The sequence below is a fragment of the Oryctolagus cuniculus genome, chromosome 5 (assembly GCF_051225735.1).
Source record: "Oryctolagus cuniculus isolate XC-2025 breed Fujian yellow rabbit chromosome 5, ASM5122573v1, whole genome shotgun sequence".
NCBI lineage: Eukaryota > Metazoa > Chordata > Mammalia > Lagomorpha > Leporidae > Oryctolagus > Oryctolagus cuniculus.
The window spans coordinates 38,890,014-38,911,852 of record NC_142871.1 but is presented as its reverse complement, the minus strand read 5'-3'; the positions used below and the strand labels follow the sequence as shown (position 1 = coordinate 38,911,852).

Sequence of the window (21,839 nt, the reverse complement as noted above, 5' to 3'; positions counted from 1 at the left end):
GGATGAAAAGTTCTGTAGGTATCTTTTAGGTCCATTTGGTATAAACTGTTGATTAACTCTGTTGTTTCCTTGCTGATTTTCTGTCTGGTTGATCTGTCCATTGCTGAAAGTGGGGTACTGCAGTCCCCCATTATTATTGTATTGGAGTCTATGTCTTCCTTTAGATCCCTTAACATTTCGTTTAAATAGCCAGGTGACCTGTAATTAGGTGCATATACATTTATTATACTCACACCTTCCTGTTGAATAGATCCTTTAATCATTGCATAGTGCCTTTTGTCTCTTTTAAAAGTTTTTGTGTTAAAGTCTATTTTATCTGGTATTAGGATGGCAATACCAGCTCTTTTTTGGTTTCTGTTGGTATGGAATAGCTTTTTCCATCCTTTCATTTTCAGTCTGCATGTATTTTTGTTTGTGAGATGTGTTTCTTGTAGGCAACAAAAAAAATGGGTCTTGTCTTTAAGTCCGTTCATCCAGTCTGTATCTTTTAACTGGAGTATTGAGATCATTTACATTTAAGACCATTTACATTACCGTTGATGAATAATAACTTTGCCCTACCATTTTTCCGTAAATATTCCTATTGCTAACTTTGGATTTTCTTTGTACTTTTACTCAGAGATTTTCTGACTTCACTTTCTTTCATAGTGATGACCATGTTTCTGTGTTTCTATGTAACACATCCTTAAGCATCTTTTATAAAGCTGGATGAGTGATGACAAATTCTTTCAATTTCTGTTTGTTATGGAAGGTATTTATTTTACCTTCATTCATAAATGAGAGCTTTGCAGTGTGCAGTATTCTGAATTGACAGGTTTTTTTTCTTTTATAATTTGGGATTTATCTCACCATTCTCTCTTCACTGTAGGGTTTCTGATGAGAAGTCAGCTGTGAGTGTAATTGGAGGTCATCTGAAATTATTTTGGCTTTTCTCTCATGCATGTTTTAGAATCTTGTCTTTATGTTGTACTGTGGAATGTTTGACTACAATGTGTCTTGGTGAAGGTCCTTCCTGGTCATATCTATTAGGAGTTCAGTGTGCTTCCTATACTTGGACATACCTTTCCTTCTCCAAATTGGGGAAGTTTTGTATAATTATTTCACTAAGTAGGCCTTGTAGTCCATTCTCTCTTTCCATGCCTTCAGGAACTCCTAAGTCCTGTATGTTGGATAATTTGATATATCCCATAAATCTCCAGCACTGTTTTTTGTTGTTGTTGTTGTTGTTGTTGTTGTTGTTGTTGTTTTTGACAGGCAGAGTGGACAGTGAGAGAGAGAGACAGAGAGAAAGGTCTTCCTTTTGCCATTGGTTCACCCTCCAATGGCGGCCGCGGCCGCTGTGCTGCGGCCAGCGCACCGCGCCGATCTGAAGGCAGGAGCCAGGTGCTTCTCCTGGTCTCCCATGGGTGCAGGGCCCAAGCACTTGGGCCATCCTCCACTGCACTCCCGGGCCACAGCAGAGAGCTGACCTGGAAGAGGGGCAACCAGAACAGAATCCGGCACCGTGACCGGGACTAGAACCCAGTGTGCCGGCGCCGCAAGGTGGAGGATTAGCCTACTGAGCCATGGCGCCGGTCTCCACCACTGTTTTTAAGGTTTCTATTTCTTCCTCTTTTTGGTCCAACTTTAAAGTTTCCAGTGATTTGTCTTCTAACTTAGATATCCTTTTTATATGATCTGTTGAATTCATTTCTAATATTTCTTTTTGATTTCTCTTTAAAATCTCAGTTTCCTTGGAAAAATTTACATTCATGTCGTGTATGTATTTCTTTAATTTGTGGATTTGCTTCTGATTACTTCTTTTTTTAAGATGTATTTATTTATTTAAAGTCAGAGTTACACAGAGAGAGAAAGGCAGAGAGAGAGAGAGAGGTCTTCCATCTGATGGTTCTCTCTCCAATTGGCCGCAACAGCCGGAGCTGTGCCGATTCGAAGCCAGGAGCCAGAAGCTTCTTCCAGGTATCCCACGTGGGTGCAGGAGCCCAAGGATGTGGGCCATCTTTTACTGATTTCCCAGGCAATAGCAGAGAGCTGGATCAGAAGTGGAGCAGCTGGGTCTCGAACTGGTGCCCATATGGGATACTAGCACTTCAGGCCAGGGCGTTAACCCGCTGCACCACAGCATCAGCCCCTACTTCTGATTACTTCTAAGTAATCTTACAGCTGATTTTTTGAATTCCATTTCTGGCATTTCTTCAGTCTCTTCATCTTCACATTCTAGTACTGAAGTGTTGTTGTGATCTTTTAGGGGCTTAATATTGTCTTCCTTATTCTTGTTTCTTGAATTTCATTTTTTATTTATAAACATTTGTGAAGATACTTGTTGGGGTATTTTTCCCCCTTGTTTGGCTTTTATTTTTGGATTATGCTTCTGTGACTTAGGGCAGTGGCTGCTCTTTCAGTGAATACCCTGAGGTGTGTGATGGGTGTGGCCAGGGAGCTCTGTTCACTGCTCCAGGGTGAGCAGAGTATCTAAGGTGACACCCAAGTTGGGCATGCTAAATCTCCTCTCTCTCTCTCTCTTTTTTTTTTTTATTTTTATTTTTAAAGAGGAGAGGGTTTGATCAGCTCTTTTGGCATACTCTCATGCTCACCACCTCTGAGGAGACCAATGCCCAGGTGCTTGCCCCGGTGGGTGCTACATTCATCCGCGATGTCACAAGAACCACACAGAGTATCTGTGACATCCTTGGTGTGAGCCCAGGTTCTGCAGCAATGACCCTTACCAGGTAATCAGGGAGCCCTGAGAGTGTGGAGCCACCTACTGTGACTGCTCAGAGACCCAGCCACACCTTGCGCCCTCTCACACTGCCGCAGTATTTTCATAGTACCAGCCCACAAGGCTCCCTCAGTCATGAGTGCCCAGCCCCCTGTCAATTCTCCCAGCCAGACTCAGGCATCTCCTCTCAACTGGCTGCTGGGCCCTAGGACACAAGCTGGTGCAGCTCTTACATATGTTCAAAATGGTGCCTGCCCTCTCGCAGCTAGTTACAGGATGCTGGTGCTGTCAAGGAGACAGAAATGTGCCCTGTTTTTTTGTCCTCTAGGTTGGCAGGTACACTATCTTCCCAGGGCTGCAAGCCAAATTCACATTAGGCTCTTCCCACAGCTTTATCGCCAGTGGCTTGGGCTGCTGCAGTCTGGTCTCACCTCACTCTCCAAAGCTGGTGCTGAGGCTCTTAGCTGCTGGGGTCCTGAGTTGTGTGCATCCATACTCTCCTCATAGAGCCACAGCATCCCTCTAATTTGTGTGGAGTTTCCTTTGCGGTTTTCCCCTAACTCTTCCCTGTGATTGCACTGTCTTCACTTGTTTTAAACTGTATTACCCTAGACTAGAGCAGTAACCCCTTCCTATTCTGCCATCTTAGCGTCTATCCCTTGCTTGCTATTTTTATAAAAAAATTTGAAAGCAGTAAAATCATCCAAAGATCCATAGTTTTATTTTATTTATTTTTTTATTATTTTTTTGACAGGCAGAGTGGACAGTGAGAGAGAGAGACAGAGAGAAAGGTCTTCCCTTGCTGTTGGTTCACCCTCCAATGGCCGCCGTGGCCGGCGCACCGCGCTGATCCAATGGCAGGAACCAGTTACTTATCCTGGTCTCCCATGGGGTGCAGGGCCCAAGTACTCGGGCCATCCTCCACTGCACTCCCTGGCCACAGCAGAGAGCTGGCCTGGAAGTGGGGCAACCGGGACAGAATCCAGCGCCCCGACCGGGACTAGAACCCGGTGTGCCGGCACCGCAAGGCGGAGGATTAGCCTAGTGAGCCGCGGCGCCGGCCCAAAGATCCATAGTTATATCTCTTAATACTACTCTCACCTACTATTATTTTTGTTGATACTAAATTAGAAACCCAGAAATTGATGATGTTTTTAGTAATGTATTTTTTAAAAGTGAAACTTCTGTTTTCATTCAATTTTATTTTTACAATTAATTTCTTTATTTGAAAATTAGGGTTATAGAGAAAGAGAAATTTTCCATCCTCTGATTCACTCCCTAGGTGGCTGCAACAGCCAATGCTGGGCCAGTCCAGAGCCAGGAGCTTCTTCCAGGTTTCCCATGTGTATGCAGGGTCTCAAACACTTGGGCCATCTTCTGTTGCTTTTCCCAAGCCAGTAGGAGGGAGCTGGATTGGAAGTGGAGCAGCTGGGACACAAACCAGCACCCATATGGGATGCCGGCCTCCCAGATACCGGTGGCTTTACCCAATGTAACGCAGTCTGGCCCCTCTGATACTTCCATATTTTAAAGCTGTTCATTTATTTATTTTCAGCTGTTTCAGTGGTGGGTAACATCCAGCCTGCAGTTGTCAAAAGATCCACACAATTTGGTCTGCTCCTGCCATGGCAACTGCTGGCAGGACTTGAAGCTTAATAAACCTATAGCAGACTAATTTTTAAGGTGATAATTTTTCATGACCTGCAGTTGATCCAAAATGGCTCTTGCCAGCAAAAAGGTTCCCCACCCATACTTGAAAGTCACAGCAACACAGAAACAGAAAGGGAGAGAAGTCTTCCAGATACTAGTTTACTCCCCAAAATACCCTCAATGACCAGGGCTGGACCAGGTTGAAGCCAGGAGCCTGCAACCCTGTCTGCTCTCCTACATGGGTGGCAGGAACCCACACGCTTAATCTGCTGCCTCCAGGATGCAGTAGCAGGACACTGGGTCAGAAGCAGGGTAGCCTGGATTTGAACTGGCACTCAGATGTAGGATGTGGGCACCCCCAGCTTCATTTTTTGTTATATTTTGGGTAACCTTACATAGTTTATTTAATATCAGTTTCTGGATTATATAACTTTTATTAATCTAAATAATACATGCTTATATATAGTAATTAGAAAATACAGGGAAGCCAAAAGAAGAAAATAGAAATTACATAAGATTTTATAGGGAGCTTCAAAAATTCATGGAAAATGATTATTATGAAAAAAAACTATGCACAAAAACTATTTTGTACCAAAATGAACTATTAATCTGATTTTTTATGAACTTTATAAGTTGAGAGAGGGAGAGAGAGCAAAAAGCCTCACATCTGCTGGGTTTACCCTGCAAATGCTCCCGGAGCCAGGAACTCAGCCCAGGTCTCCAACGTGAGTGCTAAGAACACAGCCCACATGAGCCCTCACTACCACCTCAGCAGGTTGCTGAAATCACTAGCAGAGCTGGGACCAGCGCTCAGCACTCTGATATGGGACGTGGGCATCCCAAACAGTGGCTGCCGTACACCGACCCATGAGGAACTTTTTAAAATGCCCTATACACGGCCTTCCGAATTTTGATACTTTTTTTTAGAGTTTTGTTTTTGTTTTGTTTTTGTTTTTGTTTTTGACAGGCAGAGTGGACAGTGAGAGAGAGAGAGAGAGAGAGAGACAGAGAGAAAGGTCTTCCTTTGCCGTTGGTTCACCCTCCAATGGCCACCGCGGCTGGCGTGCTGCAGCTGGCGCACCGCGCTGATCCGATGGCAGGAGCCAGGTGCTTTTACTGGTCTCCCATGCGGGTGCAGGGCCCAAGGACTTGGGCCATCCTCCACTGCACTCCCGGGCCATAGCAGAGAGCTGACCTGGAAGAGGGGCAACCGGGACAGAATCCGGCACCCCAACCGGGACTAGAACCCGGTGTGCCGGCACCGCAAGGCAGAGGATTACCCTATTGAGCCACGGCGCTGGCCTAGAGTTTTTAATATTTAAAAAGTTACACAAACTAATTTGTAGCCTGCAGTTTCTAAACTGAATGATTTTGCAGTTATTTTCACATAAATATTTATACTTACTGCCACATATTGTTAAATATTCTCCCTATGGATAGATATATTACTTAACAGACTCCTGTTGTTGAGTTTCCCGGGTAGTTGTTTTGTATCTCTCACTATTATTAATGGTTTTGAAGTGAGTCTCAATAGTAATTAGGATTGTGTGTGTTGTGTGTGTGAGTGGGTGCGTGCACATGACATAAAACACAAACAAGTGACTTACACACGATAAAAGAAGTCTTCCTCTTCGACATAAAGGAATCCCTGAATTTGATGGACCAGAATTTAAATGGAACTCAACAGTGTCAGAAAATCTGGCTCCGTCTATCATGTTGCTCAGGCTGGTTGAGCATCTGTTCCCAAGGCCGTATCATAGTCACAGGTGGTTGCTAAAGGAATGTAATGAAATTAATATTTACTCTGTAGGTAGGAGGTCAAAATGGGAAAGTGATGATGGGTTTGTTGCAGATACCACTTTTGCTTATTTCCCTTTAGCAGACTTTACTGGGTATTGCAGATACTGCTTCTGTATGTATTCCAGTAGTCATTTGGCCCGATTTAGCTATAAGACAGGCTGAGGAATGTACCTTTCATTCTGGGTACAATTACATGCCTAGCACAGAACCTTCACTGTAACTTTCCTAAGACTCATGCTTAATTATTTCCGTAAAGTGAACTTTTAGCCTTGAAATTGCTGTGCCAGAGGTTAATAACTCAGGGAGCCTTTTTCCCATGAAAGAAAAGTCTTGCCCTCTGCTTTTTCCTTTGGGTGTTTTGTAATTTCTTTAGTATAGCAATGTGTGATGAGCCTAAGAATGGGAAACTTTCTTTTCTCTCTCCAAAAGTTGCTTTTGGTCTGTGCTGCAGCCTTCCTGCCCTGATATTGGTTGGCAGGTACAGGACCTGTTGGGAGTAAATTTTTGAATAGTAAGTGTAGAAAGAGATCCTAACCATGTAGTGCCCGTACTCCACAGTATCCCATGCCAGGGGTCTTTTTTGGCACTGTGTGCTGAGACTGGGAGCTGTATTTCAGGTGGCCCTTCGTCTGGCTTCTACATAGGCTTGGTTCTTCAATTTTGGCACAAAGTATCTTTTGCTTCCATCTGTTTTCTGATAAATGTTACTGGCCGTATACACCTTCTGTTCATGACCAGCAGTCTTCAGTGTCTGTCTGTTTATCTTATCCAGATGGATGTGCCTCACTTAAAAAATTAATTAAACAATGTTTTCAAGGAAAAATAGTGATCATGTGATTAACTGTTAGTCTGAGTAGGTTGGCTTGTTTGTGAGCATGATGAATATTACAGTTTTCCTCTGCTGGGAACTGTTTCTCATTTTAATGTACTATTAGGTTTCTCTTAATTCTTATTTTACCACCTTTAATATGACACCATCAGTACTACAAATCGGATTTATCAAGTATTGTAATAAAAATCAGGGAGAACAAGCATTTCTCGTATATGGCAATTTTAGTTATTTGGTCAGCCTAAAATATTTTTACCCACATTTGCTTAAGTAGTTCTGTCCTAATTTACTTATATCCACATGAACTAAAATACAAATTTTGTTTGAAGAAAAAATACCATAGAAAAAGAATGGTTTTGCAGAGGACTGGGTGAGTACTTTATGACCAAAGCTGCCTAGGCCAAGTCTTCAATTAAAGAATTTCACTACCTCCCTTCTCATGTCAAAAATGCTTGTTCCTTCCCATGTCACCTCCTCTTGTTTCCTCAGGCTATTCCAGCAGTAACTGTCCCTGATACTTACTCTACATTAAAATTCATCTATATATTTTTTCCATTTTTTTAAAAGATTCATTTATTTATTTGAAAGACAGAGTTATACAGAGAGAAAGAGAAACAGAGAGAGAGAATCTTCCATCTGCTGATTCACACCTGAAAGGGCCACAGCAACCAGGACTGAACCAGGTCAAAGCCAGGAGCCAGGAGCTCATCCAGGTCTCCAGTATGGGTGGCAGGGGCCCAAGTGCTTGGCCATCCTCTGCTGCTTTTCCAGGTGCATTAGCAGGGAGCTGGATAGGAAGTGGAGCAGCCAGAACTCAAATTGGTACCCATGTGGGATGCCAGCACTGTAGGCTGGGGCCTAACCCACTGCATCACAGCGCCGGCCTCCATCCATACGATTTTCTAGACAGGGAAAAGGGCTTTGAAATGATGACAGTTACCTTTGTGAGGGTTAGTAGGAACTCGGTGCAGACACTGCCTTCTTACAGTTTGCATCCAGTGGTACAGAAATAATTACAACCAAGTCCTGTGAGCGTATGAAGCCTGAAACCAAGTGGGGCAGGTGAGAGTGTGACCAGGTACCTTTGGCAAAGTTTCATTTCAGGACCTCCCAAAGTGCAGAAAACTCATAAAAGAGTATCGCTCTTCATACAGGCAGGTGCTTTGCTATGAGGGTGGTAACAAACAGGACCCTAGCCAGAAAACCGTGGCAGAAATGTCTCCCAGGGCAACAGGCTGTGTTTTGTGCACATTCAAACCTACTCGTCCTTACTCTTGGCCCCCAGCCAGCTTCGGGAGCCAGAGTCCATTTGTGTTTGTTTTCTTAAAGTCTGCGTCATATGTTAGATACCTGGAATTGCTTATCTGCACAATTCGAGGAATGAAATGCAAATTCATTCATAGAAAGTTGCTTTCTTTATCCATTTTGGGTTGGAATCATAGGAGACAGCGTGTTCTCTTTTTTTTTTTTTTTAAGATTTATTTATTTGAAAAGCAGAGCTGCAGAGAGAGAGGGAGAGATAGAGAAAGAGAAATGTTCTGCATGTTGGTTCACTCCCCAAATTGTCACAACTGCCAGGGGTTGGCCAGAACAAAGCCAAGAACCAGGGGTCTCATCCCCATCTCCTATGTGGGTGCAGGGCCCAATTACTTGGGCATTCTTCTGCTGTTTTCCCAGGCCATTAGCAAGGAGCAGGACTGGAGGTAAAGCAGCCAGGACTTGAAGTGGTGCCCATGTGGGATGTTGGTGTGGCAGGTGGCAGTTAAACCACTGCGCCACCACACGGGCACCTGGAGATGGCATGTTCTAGTTACCCCATTCAGCAGAAAATAACACCAGGCTTCAGAGCATCAGTCAGAGTAGACCCATCGACAAAGAGGAAGAGGATCTTAAAACGAGGAGTGCAAATTTGGTACGTGTGTGGGGGTGGTATGTATGTGTACACCTATACATAGTGCCAGTTCAAATACATTTCTTTTTTTTTTTTTAAAGATTTTATTTATTTTAGTCAGAGTTACAGAAAATGAGAGGGCAAGACAGAGAGAAAGGTCTTGCATCTGCTGGTTCACTCTGTAAATGGCTGCAATAGGCAGAGCTGCACCGAGCCAGGAGCAAGGGGCTACTTCTGGGTCCTCCATGTGGGTGCAGGGGCCTGAGTGCTTGGGCCATCTTCTACTGCTTTCCCAGGCTAAAGCAGAGAGATGGATCAGAAGAGGAGCTGGGACTAGATGCTGGTGCCACAGGATGAGGATTAACTTACTGCGTCACAGTGCCAGCCCCCAGTTCAAAGACATTTTAAAACAAGCACTTTAAAACAATATGGCCGGTGCCACGGCTCACTTGGCTAATCCTCTGCCTGCGGCGCCAGCACCCCGGGTTCTAGTCCCGGTTGGGGCGCCAGACTCTGTCCAGTTGCTCCTCTTCCAGTCCAGCTCTCTGCTGTGGCCCGAGAGGGCAGTGGAGGATGGCCCAAATGCTTGGGCCCTGCACCCTCATGGGAGACCAGAAGAAGCACCTGGCTCCTGGCTTCAGATCGGCGGGTCCGGCCATAGCGGCCATTTGGGGTGTGAACCAGAGGAAGGAAGACCTTTCTCTCTCTCTCTCTCAGTAACTCTGCCTGTCAAAAAAAAAAAAAAAAAAAAGTTAAATCCTTTAAAAAAAAAGAAAAACAATATAAGAACTTTATATTTTGTAGTCATTTCTTTCTTTTTTTTAAAGGAGATATTTATTTATTTGAAAGGCAGAAATAGAGAGGTATAATCTTTCCTCTGTTTCAACCCCCAAAAGGCTATGACAGCCAGAGCTGAGCCTATCTGAAGCCAGGAGCTTCTTCTGGCTCTCCCACATGGATGCAGCAGCCCAAGGGCTTGAGGCATCCTCTGCTGCTTTCCCAGGTAAATTAGCAGGGAGCTGGATTGCAAGTGGAGCAGCCTGGACTGGAACAGGTTCCCATATGGGATGCCAGCACTGCAGGCTGAAACTTAACCTTTCACGCCACAGTGTCTGCCCCTTGTAGTCATTTCTTTAGAATGGCTCAGTTATTTTTCTAGGGAATAATGTGGGAGCCTTAGAAATGAAGAATGATACAACTTTTAACAGGAAATGAAATGGAGTTGTAATGACAGAGTGAACAGTGACAAATGTCTATCAGACAGGTATTTAATCAGGTAGAAAAAGTTACAGAATAGAGTATGGATTTGGAAAAAAGCTTATTATGAGGCAACAATTAGAATACAAAGCATAAACTCCATTGTTTCACTGTAGTGTGGAATCGGAAATTTACCCGTTCATTTTGTAAACTATGTACAGATGTTATGTTTCAGGTAATTCTTCGGAACATCTGTTTCAAGGGAATGCTTTTTAAGTGAGACCATATTTTCCTAAGAAAAAATACTTTGAACTCTGGGCAGTTTTAATAGAATGAAAACATACTGGTCCTGGTTTATATATCTGTCTCATAATTAATATTTAATAAAGTAAGATGAGGAGCTAAAACCTTGTGGTTGAATTAAATGTGGAAAGAAGGATCAATTTGTCTTTTTAAGAAATATTTGAAGATTTGAAATGTTTTCATGTGGACATGACACTAGACTTTTTCTGTATGAGTTCAATGGAGGCAGAACCAGTATCAATTGGTATTAGTGCCAGTAGGATTTTTGGTTCAGCATAATGAGTTTCTAATGTTCAGGGCATTTCAAAATTTAGATTAGGCTAATTTAAGAGAAAAGTTATTAGAGAACTACAACAGACCAACAGGAAATAAATGTTTAAAAACTTTACCATTTATACTGGCACAGAAGACATGAATAAATGTAATAAAAGATGTACAGGGTGCCTTCTTGAAAATAACAAAACATCAGTGAGAAATATTAAAGCAGACTTAAGGAAGTGGAGGATATAATTTGTACATGAATTAGAAGACTTGATAGTGTGAGGATGTCATTCCTCACCAAATTTATCTACAGTCAGTAGGAAGCCTAATTAATCTTTTTTTTTTTTTTTAAGCAAGCAGATTCTGTAATTTAAGTGGAAACATAAAGGGGTCGGGAAAGCAGTCTTGAAGAAGACCTACATCACAGACATTAGAATACTTAGTAATTAAAGCTGCAGATTAGGGTAAAGAAGCAGTGCCACAAAATAGAGTCTGAAAATACACTGTCATATTTCTGTTACAGCTGGCACTGCAGTACAGTGGGGGAAAGGGTGTTTTGTTTTTTTTTTTAATAAATTGTGATTGGGTAATTAGAAATCCCTGTGACAAAAACATGAATGCTGATCCTGCCTCATACATATGGAAAAAATAAAATCCAGGTATATTGTAGATGTGAGCATAAAAGGTTGGAAAATAGAAGATTCTCTTCACATCTTTGGGGTTAGCAGTAATTTCTTTAGTACATATATGGTGCCTTAGCCATAAAAGAAAATAATCATAGTTTAAACATAATTAAGAATTTCTGTTTTCTGAAAGACACTATGAAGAGAGTAAAAAGGAAGACAGAGCGTGGGAGAAGATCATTATAATTTATATTTCTAACATAAGACTCCTACCCAGAATGTATATAGATAGCAACTATAAAACAGTAAGGAAAAGGCGAGACAGCCCACTGGAACAGTGAGCATAAAGCTTGAAGAAACACTTCAGAAAGAGACTCTGTATATGGACAGAAAATGCAACAAAAGAGTGTCAACTTCAGTAGCCATAAGATGCACTGTGATGTGCTGTCACTATTCACTCACTGTCATGGTTACAATGAGGAAGACAGTGCCAGCCACTGGTGAGGATGTGCAGCAACTGGAACTCACATGAGGTTACTGGATGCATATTGCATAGCTGTTTTGAAGAACTGGCAGGATTTGCCAAAGCTTAATATACAAAAAGGCCATGACCTCAGAGGTTCACTGTTGGATGTGTATGCACTAGAAATACACACATACATCCAAGAAGAGATGTATGAGCAGTATGGAAAAAGTTTATGAAAAAATGCATATTATGAGAAGAATATACAGGGATTTTTAACTATTTTATACCCAAATAAATGTATCTTTCAATTCCACTTTTCACAAATTTTTTGAGGGACTCTTATATACAAGAATACTCCTAAGAGAAAGTGAGCCACAACTACCCACAGCAATGTGTATGTATCTTACAAACATGCTGTTGTGAGAAAGAAGCCAGACACCACTTTGCTTTGAAATACAGTTCAGAACCAAGGTACATGAACTGGTGGTACTGGTCATCAGGAAAGTGGTTACTCTGCTGGAAGCTGTGATGGGACAGCTGTATGCTGTGTGCTGTGTGCTGTCTTTGGGCCTGGGTGTGGTTATGTGGGTGTGTTTGTGAAAATTCAGTGATATTGTGCACTTTCTTACCCTCCAAGGAAACAAAGCTTGCTTTAAAACAAACACCCGTGGAGATCCCCAAGCCTAAACTAGGCAGCACTTTGGCAAGGATTTGGGATGGAATTCAGGGTTCCCTGGAGTTGAGCTTTGTGTGAAGTAAACAGCGAGCAGTGCCTTTCTGAGCTGGAGTGGTTTCATTAAGTACTTCGCAGAAAGGTTTCTGTTCTGCAGGATCATAGGGAGATAATTATTGACAAGCTCTAAGTCAGGAGTTCAAGCACAAAAATCATTTGCCAGAGAGTGGTTATTTTAGGAACACAGCAGTTAAGCAAGTTTGGATTCAGATCTGACACATAAGCAGAATAGTCCATAGGTTTAATTTTGATCTGTACAAATAAAGAACGACAAAGAGCATTTGCTTTTCTACTATTTTACCTTTATTTAATAATTTCATATCTCCTTTCATAGAAAATCGCATTAGCTATTTGAAAAGCCAATATGATTAGTAAATAAAAACAAAGAATGAACAAGGCTGAGACAAAAGGAGAGAACACATACAGTAAGCTCAAGGTAAATAGTTGAGTATGCAGCTTGCTGTTACTGTTAGGACATCCCAAGCAGAAAGGGAAACACATGCACTTTTCTTATTTGAGGCATTAAAGAAGCAACATTACAGAAACATAATGAAGCATGTCTTTAACGACAGGTGCTGTAGTAATGTGTGAGTTGAATTTATAGGTGGTTTCTTATAGTGACTTTCAGAATACCAGAGAGTAAAATTGTTCAGTGAGTTTAATGTGAAAGGAATCATCGTGTTACCCCTGTTTTCACCCCTAATCTCACAGTCGGGGGCAGGACCTGGGGGATGCATGGAATTTGGGGCTCTTGTGTAGCTTTGCTAAGAGTAATTTCTCACGTTTCACCTGAGCAGGTGCCCGGGAAGACCCTACCATACAGCAGGCACAACGGCGCTCCGCTGTCTTTCTGTCCTTCAAGTCCCCGATTCCGTGTCTGCCCTTGCGCTGGGAGCAGCAGAGTAAGCTTCTTCCAACAGTCGCCGGAATCCCTGCCAGCAAAGTTTCCAAATGGAGCACAGATGAGGTACATTTCATTTCCCCTGTCAGGCTCCACATACAGGAGCCTGGCTTACAGAGTGGTAGACACACGAGTGGATGGAGGGTTGTTTGTGTTTTGAAACTGTAGCTGTTAGAGTCTGCCTTTTTTTTTTTAATTAGGAATTTTGGTATCTTTGACAGGTGTCAGAATTCATACAGAGCTTACCTGGGTGTGAAGAACACGGAAAGGTATTTAAAGATGAAGTAAGTGTTCCGCTAAATCACAGTATGTTCCTTCATGGCGTCAACGCATGGAAACACATTGAATGGTGGAATGTGTTGAACTGGCAGAGTGAGGAAGAGATGAGTTATGTTGAATCTGACAGATGGGTACATAGTTGTCTTAAAAGGCAGCATTAAGCAGTTGTGTAAAAATATCTTTTTTTAGGATGAGATGCAATGGAATTTTGTGACCGTGCCATTGTATAATGTCTCCTGGTAGAGGCACCAGTAAAAAATCCACAGAACGGAAGAGCTTGTATTTACACTGTTAGTTTCAAGCATGAAGAGAAATCAAAGAAAGAAACAATATTTAATTTTTTAATAAAGTGTAGTTTCCATTATTTTATTTTCAGACATCATTCTTAAAACACCAAGGCTTAACTCTATTTGATATGCAATAATAAACAATATTACCACTGTTGCTAAAAATGATCACTTATATATTTCTTTAGTGATGTTTAGAATAACAAATATTTATCATAGTCTGCTTTTGGGACATAATTTTATTAGTTTAACTATCTCTCCAAAACTTCAAAGTCAAGACTGATTAATAACGGTATCATTTACCCTGAGCATTAGAATAAAAAGGAATTTGGTTTCTAACAGCACACAGCACTGGAAGTAATACTGTTAGAGTACCACAGGAAAGCCTCTATGCTAGAGACCTTTAAAAATAAGCCACTTGCTTGTCATCTCTTCCAAGCATGGAAGTCAATTATCCCTTGGATTTTGGCTCTGGGTAATGCTTCCAGAAGGCAGAAAGTCGACGAAGTAATCTCAGAAGGCTTTTTCCAACATCTGCTGTCTACAGTAAGATGCATATACACTTTTCTGCCCCATGTGTAAACCTCCACTGTTAAGAATAACAGTGTCAATTCAAAGCATTGCCAGAGTGTAGGGACAGCTAGAATCCCAGCCACTGATCTCACTATAGTAGTACATACAGTGTATGCTTTACATGGTTACCTGTTAAAAAGCACAAGGATCGGATTTCCAGCATCCTTTGGCTGGTTTATATTCTTTCTGTGGTTACCATCCATTGACAGTTACTCAGTTTTGAGCATCTTTCTCTAACTCATAAGGCCTAAGAATCTTTGTACACCTTTCATTTAATTTTCTATCCTGGAACAGACTTAGGTCCACATGAGGAACTATTTCTCTTTTTCAGAATGAGTCAGGTAGTCCTGAGCCTTGAAGATGAGGGAGCATTTTCAGCATCAATTTGTAGTACATCTACTTTATAAATTATATTTTTGACCATCGGTACATAAATTATCCATATAGGTTTTCTCTACTAGTTAGTGTAATATTCAAGTTAATATTCACAGTGATGTGGTATTTCTTAGAATAAATGTTTCTTCACAGCATATTGTCTTCAGGGAAACTCCCCAGGTCCCAGAAATCCTGAACATCAGATCTTTGGAAGAGCAGGGCAGATAATACTCTCTGTTGATGTCTATTATTGATTCATGTGTTCATTTGCTCCTTTATTCATTTGTTAAATTTCTACTGTGTGTATTTTACACTGTGTAATGCTGTTGTAGAAACAATGATTCAAAATAATAAAACAGAGTTCTTGTTTTCAAAAGTCTCACAAGGTCAAGGAACATTGTTTAAGTTCTAGAAAACAACCATAATTCAAATCTAAAGCCTTATAAGTTATCTCTAAAAGGTGAAGTACAGGGATTAGGATAGGTGTTTTTGGAAATCGTCTTTGACTTCTTTGTTACCCAGGCCACATCTAATCTCTATCATACTAGGTGTACATAAACACACAGGGCAGGGGGCCAGTGCTGTGGCGTAGCAGGTAAAATTACCACCTGCCATGCCAGCATCCCATACAGGCTCCAGTTCTAGTCTCGGATGCTCCACTTCTGATCCAGCTCTCTGCTGTAGCCTGGGAAAGCAGTAAAAGATGTTCTAAGTCCTTGGGCCCCTATGCCTGTGTGGGGGACCCAGAAAAAATTCCTGGCTTCATATCGGCTCAACTCCAACCATTGTGGCCATTTGGGGAATGAACCAGTGGATGGAAGCCCTCTCTTTCTCTCTCTGTCTCTCCCTGTAACTCTGCTTTTCAAATAAAATAAAATGAATATTAAAAAAAATATATATATAGGGCAGGCTTTGTTGCAGTGGTTAAGGTACCACTTGGGATGCCCACATTCTGTATTAGAATGCCTGGGTTCAAGTCTCAGCTCTGCTTCCTAGTCTGACTTCCTGGAGGCAGAAGAGGGTGACTCATGTACAGCCCTGCCTAGCTCCGACCATTGTAGGAATTTGGACAGTGACTCAACAGTTAGGAGATCTCTTGGTCTGTTTGTCTCTCTGTCTTTCTGCCTTGTTTTCAAAAGTTTATGTTTTCAAAAGATAGATGATAGACAGATGATTAAAAATACAAGCACACCCCATATGAACACCAGTCCCAGTCCCAGCTGCTCTGCTTTTGGTCCAGCTCCCTGCCAATGGCCTGAGAAAGCAGCAAAGGATAGTCCAAATGCTTGGGCCCCTGCACCCATGTGGAAGACTTGGAGGAACCTCTAGGTACCTGTCTTTTGCCTGGACAAGTCCTGGCTGTTGTGGCCATTTGGGAAGTGAACTAGCAGGTGGAAGACCTCTCTGTCTCTCCTCCCTCTCTCTCTATTTCAAATAAATAAATCTTTAAAAACTAAAAAAAAAAAAAAAAAGGCATATAAAGTTCCTGACTGCTCTTACCACTACTCACCTTGACTTGAGCCACCATTGCCTCTCACTTGGATTCATGCAGTGATCTCCTGACTAAGCCCTGTGCTTCTGTTTTTGCTCCTCTACAATCTATTCCCAGCACAGCTAGGGTGTTCCTGCTACATATTCTTCCCATAGCTCCATATCCCAAGCAGAGCAAAAGTGTTCAATCTGATACCTCGTTACCTCTCTTGCCTCTTTTTTTTTCTTTTTAAGATTTTATTTATTTATTTGAGAGGTAAAGTTACAGACAGAGAGAGGGAGAGACATAGAGAAGGATCTTCCATCCACTGGTTCACTCCCCAAATGGCCATAATGGCTGGAGCTGGGCTGATCCAAAGGCAGGAGCTTTTTCCAGGTGGGTTCAGGGGCCCAAGCACTTGGGCCATCTTGCACTGGTTTCTCAGGCCATCAGCAGAGAACTGGATTGGAAGAGGAACAGCCAGGACAAGAATCGTCCGGCGCCGCAGGCGAAGGCTTAGCCTACCACGTCACAGCGCCTGCCGCCACCTCTTGCACTTCGACCTCTTTCTTCAAGCTGCTCCTAGCAGTTTCACCCCCTGGCTGCCTTGCTGTTCCCCAGCTTATCCAAGACTGGTCTGGCTAGCTCCTCTGCCTAGACTGCCCTTCCTCCTGATGGTCGCATGACTCCATCCCTCTGCTCAGATTCCAAGTTCCAGTTAGCCCTGCCTTGACCATCCTACTTGGAATTGCTGTCTTACCACCACAAGTGCTGTGTCCCTACCCCACTGCCTCTTCACCTCCTTCACCAGCTCTGTTTCACTGCCTAGTCACCTTCTAACCACTTGGCTTATTTATGATGTTTATCACTTACAGTCTGTGTCCCGCTACTAGAACGTAAGCTCCACAGAGACTTGTTTGCATGCTCGTGTTTATCTGTTTTGTTCTCTGTGGTATGTCCAGGCCCGAGAAGAGAGTTTGGAACATGGAAGATGCTCAGTGTGTTTTTGCCGAATGAATGTATTCACACCTTTACAGTATACTCAAAGATCATGTCCCTGTGATTTAGAGTGAAAGCACTGGAAAAGACCTGAGAGCCTGTGATAGAGGGCAGTAAAGTGGAAGGCAGGAGCCCTGCACTCCAAATCCTTCTTCCTAGTTTCGAGCGTTTAGTGGGACCTTTAATTTCTGGAGGTTGACTAGTGTGTACGCGGTGCAAAAGTAAGCTGCCTCGTAGCGCATTGCAGTAACCACTGTTGTTCTTAGGATGCTTTTTCTTTTTTTAAGATTTATTTATTTCTTTGAAAGAGGTGCCAGGGTGGAGGGGGAAGAAAGAGATCTTCCATCTGCTGGATCACTCCCCAGATGACCACAGTGGCCAGGGCTGGGCTGGGCTGGAGCCAGGAGCTTCATCTAAATCTCTCCTGTGGGTGCAGGGGTCCAAGTACTTGGACCATCTTCTGTGGCTTTAGCAGGTGCATCAGCAGGGAGCTGAGTTGGAAGTTGAACAGTGAGGATATGAACTGGTGCCCATATCAGATGCCAGCATCAACATGGGATGCTGGCATCTAGGCAGTGGCTTACCTCGCTACGCCATGAAACAGGCCCCAGGATGCACTTAAATTGTTTTCTTCCTTCCAATCAAGACTTGTCCATATGCCCACATAGCAGAGAAGCATGTACAAAATACACTTGACTTTGGTGCTAGCCTCCTGATGTTTTTTCTATTATTCTTATGAATCATAATCTACCAAAACGAATCCTTCTCAACTCACTCTTCACATCTCAGCCTCTTGGTTCTCTCGTTTCTTTTCTTCAGTCCTCTGTCATGTTAGCGTAGACTCACAAGGGGATTACAAGCTTCAGTAGCTCCAAGGCTATGACACGTTGGTGTCTGGAGTGAGCTCCTCGGGGACCTGTGTGTTAGTTGACATTTTCCTGAATGACCTGCAGGTCCTCAGTCTGTCTCCTCTACTGTGTCTGCCCTGGCTTAGTAACTGATCCACCTGCCTTTCTGCCTGGCCTTGCTTTGTTAGAGCAACGTAAGCACAGAGCACCGGCATAAGTATTTCCACACAGCAGCAGAACCTTTCCCACATTGGCACTTCCTCATCCCACCCTTGCAGATGAACATTGGGAAATCTTTCCTTCTAGTTTATGGCAGCAGGAAGTTTTCTTACTAAAATTAGCCAACTTTTTTCACATAATTGTTACTTGAAGTTGTAGAAGATGACTACAGTTCTTCCTGATTAAGTATGTACACAATTTAAATTTACAGGTTTGTTTTTTTTTTTTTAATTTTTGGAGGTGGCAGAATCTTAAGGAACAGCTACTTAATTCTGTCTTCCTGTGTTTAATGAACTGTTTGTAGCCTTTAGAGTTGTGTTAGTTTGCCCAAGGCTAACAGAACCAAGGGCCAAGAACCACAAATTTATTATCTCCTGGTTCCAGGGGCTAGAAGTCTGGGGAAGATCAGAAGCCAGGATGTTGGCAAGTTGCTGCCTTCCAAGGGCTGCAAAGAAAAATCTGTCCCAGGCCTTGTCCCTTCATTAGTGGGTGGCATTTTCTGTGTTCCTATCACCTTCCTTCTCTGTGTGTCTGTCTCTGCCTGAAGTCCCCTATTTGTAAAGGCACCATAGTGATTAGGGGCCCATCCTACCTTAGTCTGACCGCCACTTCACTGATTACAGGTGCAACTGCTCTGCTTTCAAATAAGACCATCGTCTGGGGTGCTGGGCTTAGGATGCCAGCACAGGAATTTAGAGGGGGCACAGTTCAGTGCGTAGCACAGTTCATTGCTGTCAATGTTTCTAGTGGACTCTAAAGAAAACATGAATGTGGGTTTTTTTTTTTTTTTCAAATTAAGAAATCTGAAGGAGAAATGAATTTTTTAACATGGTAGAACTTTCTAAGGGCTGAAAGTCATACAAAAGACTGTTACTTTGTTCTGCTCATTAAACCAGAGGTCATCTTCATAGTTTGTGCCTTTGAACCTTAAAGTACTCCATTCTGCAGGAGCACAGAATTTTTGTCTTAGTAAAGGGCCACAGAGAGGAAGGGTGTGAGTTACCTAAGCAGCAGAAGCAAGCATCAGGACGATGAGACGATGACTGAGTGCCAGTCTCCCGTTCTGTCTGCACTGATTGCTCTCGTTAGTTACTGCCTTTCTTTGTTATGTGAAGACTGGTATGGCCATACTAGAAATGCAAGAGGGCTTCAAAAAGTTCATAAAAAATACACGTTATCTTTTACTTTTTTTGCATGGAATTTTTAAAGCTGTATTAGCATACAGCTGCTACATGTGCCTGAATTTGTATATGTCCCCAGTATTTTGTCTTCTCTAATTTAAAACCTGTCACACAAACTCGATTTGAGGTATCCCAAATTTTTCCATATTCTGTCTGCCTCAGCACCTAATTGGGAGTTTCCTAACGAATGAGTTCTACTTTGCTCCCAGCCCACATTTTTGGTATTGTTATAGATTAGGAAGGTCTGAATACTAGGAAATGTTACACACATGAACGCCTGTGTTTGCCCTTTTCAGTATTGCCAGGTAGACGACAGCCAGCTAGTCACTTAACCTTGACTATTTCCCACAACACTCCCTCCAGTTAATGCATGATCTTTTGCTTTTCCCCTGTTCTAGCAAATCGATGGAGAAGCGTTTCTACTTATGACCCAGACGGACATTGTGAAAATTATGAGTATTAAGCTGGGCCCTGCTCTCAAAATTTTCAATTCTATCCTGATGTTCAAAGCTGCAGAGAAGAATTCTCACAACGAACTTTGAAGATGGTGAATTCTGAATGCCATCAGCTTTCTGAGTTAGAGCTCATGTTTTATTCAAAGCACAAGGACGGTTATAACTCCTAAGTGAGAAGTCTCCAAAACTCAAAAGAGCAACACTATCGGATTATTTATATTCCTCAAGAGACAATGTATATGAATTCTTATGAAAGTGCTTGAGCTTTTAACCAGGTACTGTCTAAAAACAGTCATCTTTTGGTTCTGTTCACTGAGCTAAATTTATCTTTGTAAATCTTTTTGAGGCCAGGGAGGGTGGGGGACAGGGGAACTTCATTAATTATTTATGGCTAAGGGGGGGCAGAATAAGAAATTTTGGCATTTTGTAAACATTGTTGAATTCTCTTTCATGTACACTGTTTCTTTTTCAATACTTTCAGAAGCCTTTTTATATAATCAAATATCAACTTAAACCAAATTAGTCAAATCCTGGCTAATCTTAGCCAGTGGGACTGTTACCTGTATTGTTCCTTTTGTGCCATATTTTGAACTGCAGCATTATGCTAAGGTTAACTTTGCAAGTCATGATATTGCTTAACTGCTTGTCATAATATTTGTCGGGGCTGAATAGTTGTAAAAATTACTTTTCTTTGAATCAGTGTTTTTACTTTTGCACGCATTATGAAATGTTAAACAAAGTACTTTTCACCAGCATCTTTACTATAATTACCAAAAACATGTATATAAAAGAATGGAATTGAGAAATAAAATATATAAACATAATCAATTAGGTAGTGTATTTGAGTGGCATCAGTCTCATACGCACGGTGCCCCCTGTGTTTATGAGAATCAGATGGTATCGGAGGAGGATGCAGGGGCATTTGGGGGGATGTATGTAAGGCTCTTGAACGATGTATGTGATTATCTTGAGTTTGTCTGATTGTCATTGAAGTAACTAGCGTGTTTTACAGAAATGAAAGCCTCATTCTGTCACAGAAACATTACTCCATAATGAGCTCCTTCTCAGATCTTTGTAGCATCCTGTAAGTCCAAAGGCTTTCTTCAGAGTTGGCTGAAGAGAAAGTGTATAGATTTTACTGAAAAAAGCAAGGTGTGAGGGAGCAACACCGTGAACACAAAATGCTAAAGGCTCACAGCCCAGGGAGGTGATTTCCCAAAGCAATTATTCAAGAACCTCCATGATGGAAGGATTCCTTTTTCTGTAGAACACTTTTCCTTGATGTATGTGAGCAAACAAATGCACTTTAAATGAAACCCTTGACTATCTATCAACTAATAGCTGGTAGTGTTTCTTTTGCAAGAATGCATTTCTAAAGCAAAAGATAAATTATTTTGTCAGTCTTTGGATGTACTTTCTAATTCCAGGATTAGACATTTATTCAAGGACAATTTTAAAAATAGTAAAGTAAGTTTGTAGCATGCTGTCTGAATTCTGGAGAGGTCCCACCTCTCCTTCCTTAGCTCTCGGTTTTCCCGATGCTGGACTTCCCTGAGTGTCGCTGTTGGAGGTCTGTTAACAGCCCTTTGCATTTGTCATGATTCCAGGTTGTAAAACAGGGTCAGTGACATCTGCAGTGCCCATTCATTTCTTTGCATGAATCTACTTAGAGAAGTTTTTCATTGTTGCTTTTTTCCTTTTTTAATATTTTGTTGAGAATTTGTACATTCGAGTTGCACTTGTTATATCTGATATGAATGAAATAAAATCTGAATTGCA

General features: G+C 42.0%; 1 protein-coding gene across 12 annotated transcripts in view; it reads left to right on the top strand.

Annotated features, from left to right (window-relative positions):
• The window catches only part of L3MBTL3 (L3MBTL histone methyl-lysine binding protein 3), a 158,818-nt gene extending 136,979 nt beyond the window's left edge, over positions 1-21,839 (top strand). For all 12 annotated transcript variants that reach the window (XM_008263493.5, XM_089332694.1, XM_089332693.1 and 9 more), the window contains 3 exons: positions 13,270-13,439; positions 13,595-13,657; positions 20,004-21,839. In XM_008263493.5, coding sequence (XP_008261715.1) covers positions 13,270-13,439; positions 13,595-13,657; positions 20,004-20,147 — 377 coding nt within the window. In that variant the 3' untranslated portion in view covers positions 20,148-21,839. The remainder of the gene's footprint in view (positions 1-13,269; positions 13,440-13,594; positions 13,658-20,003) is intronic.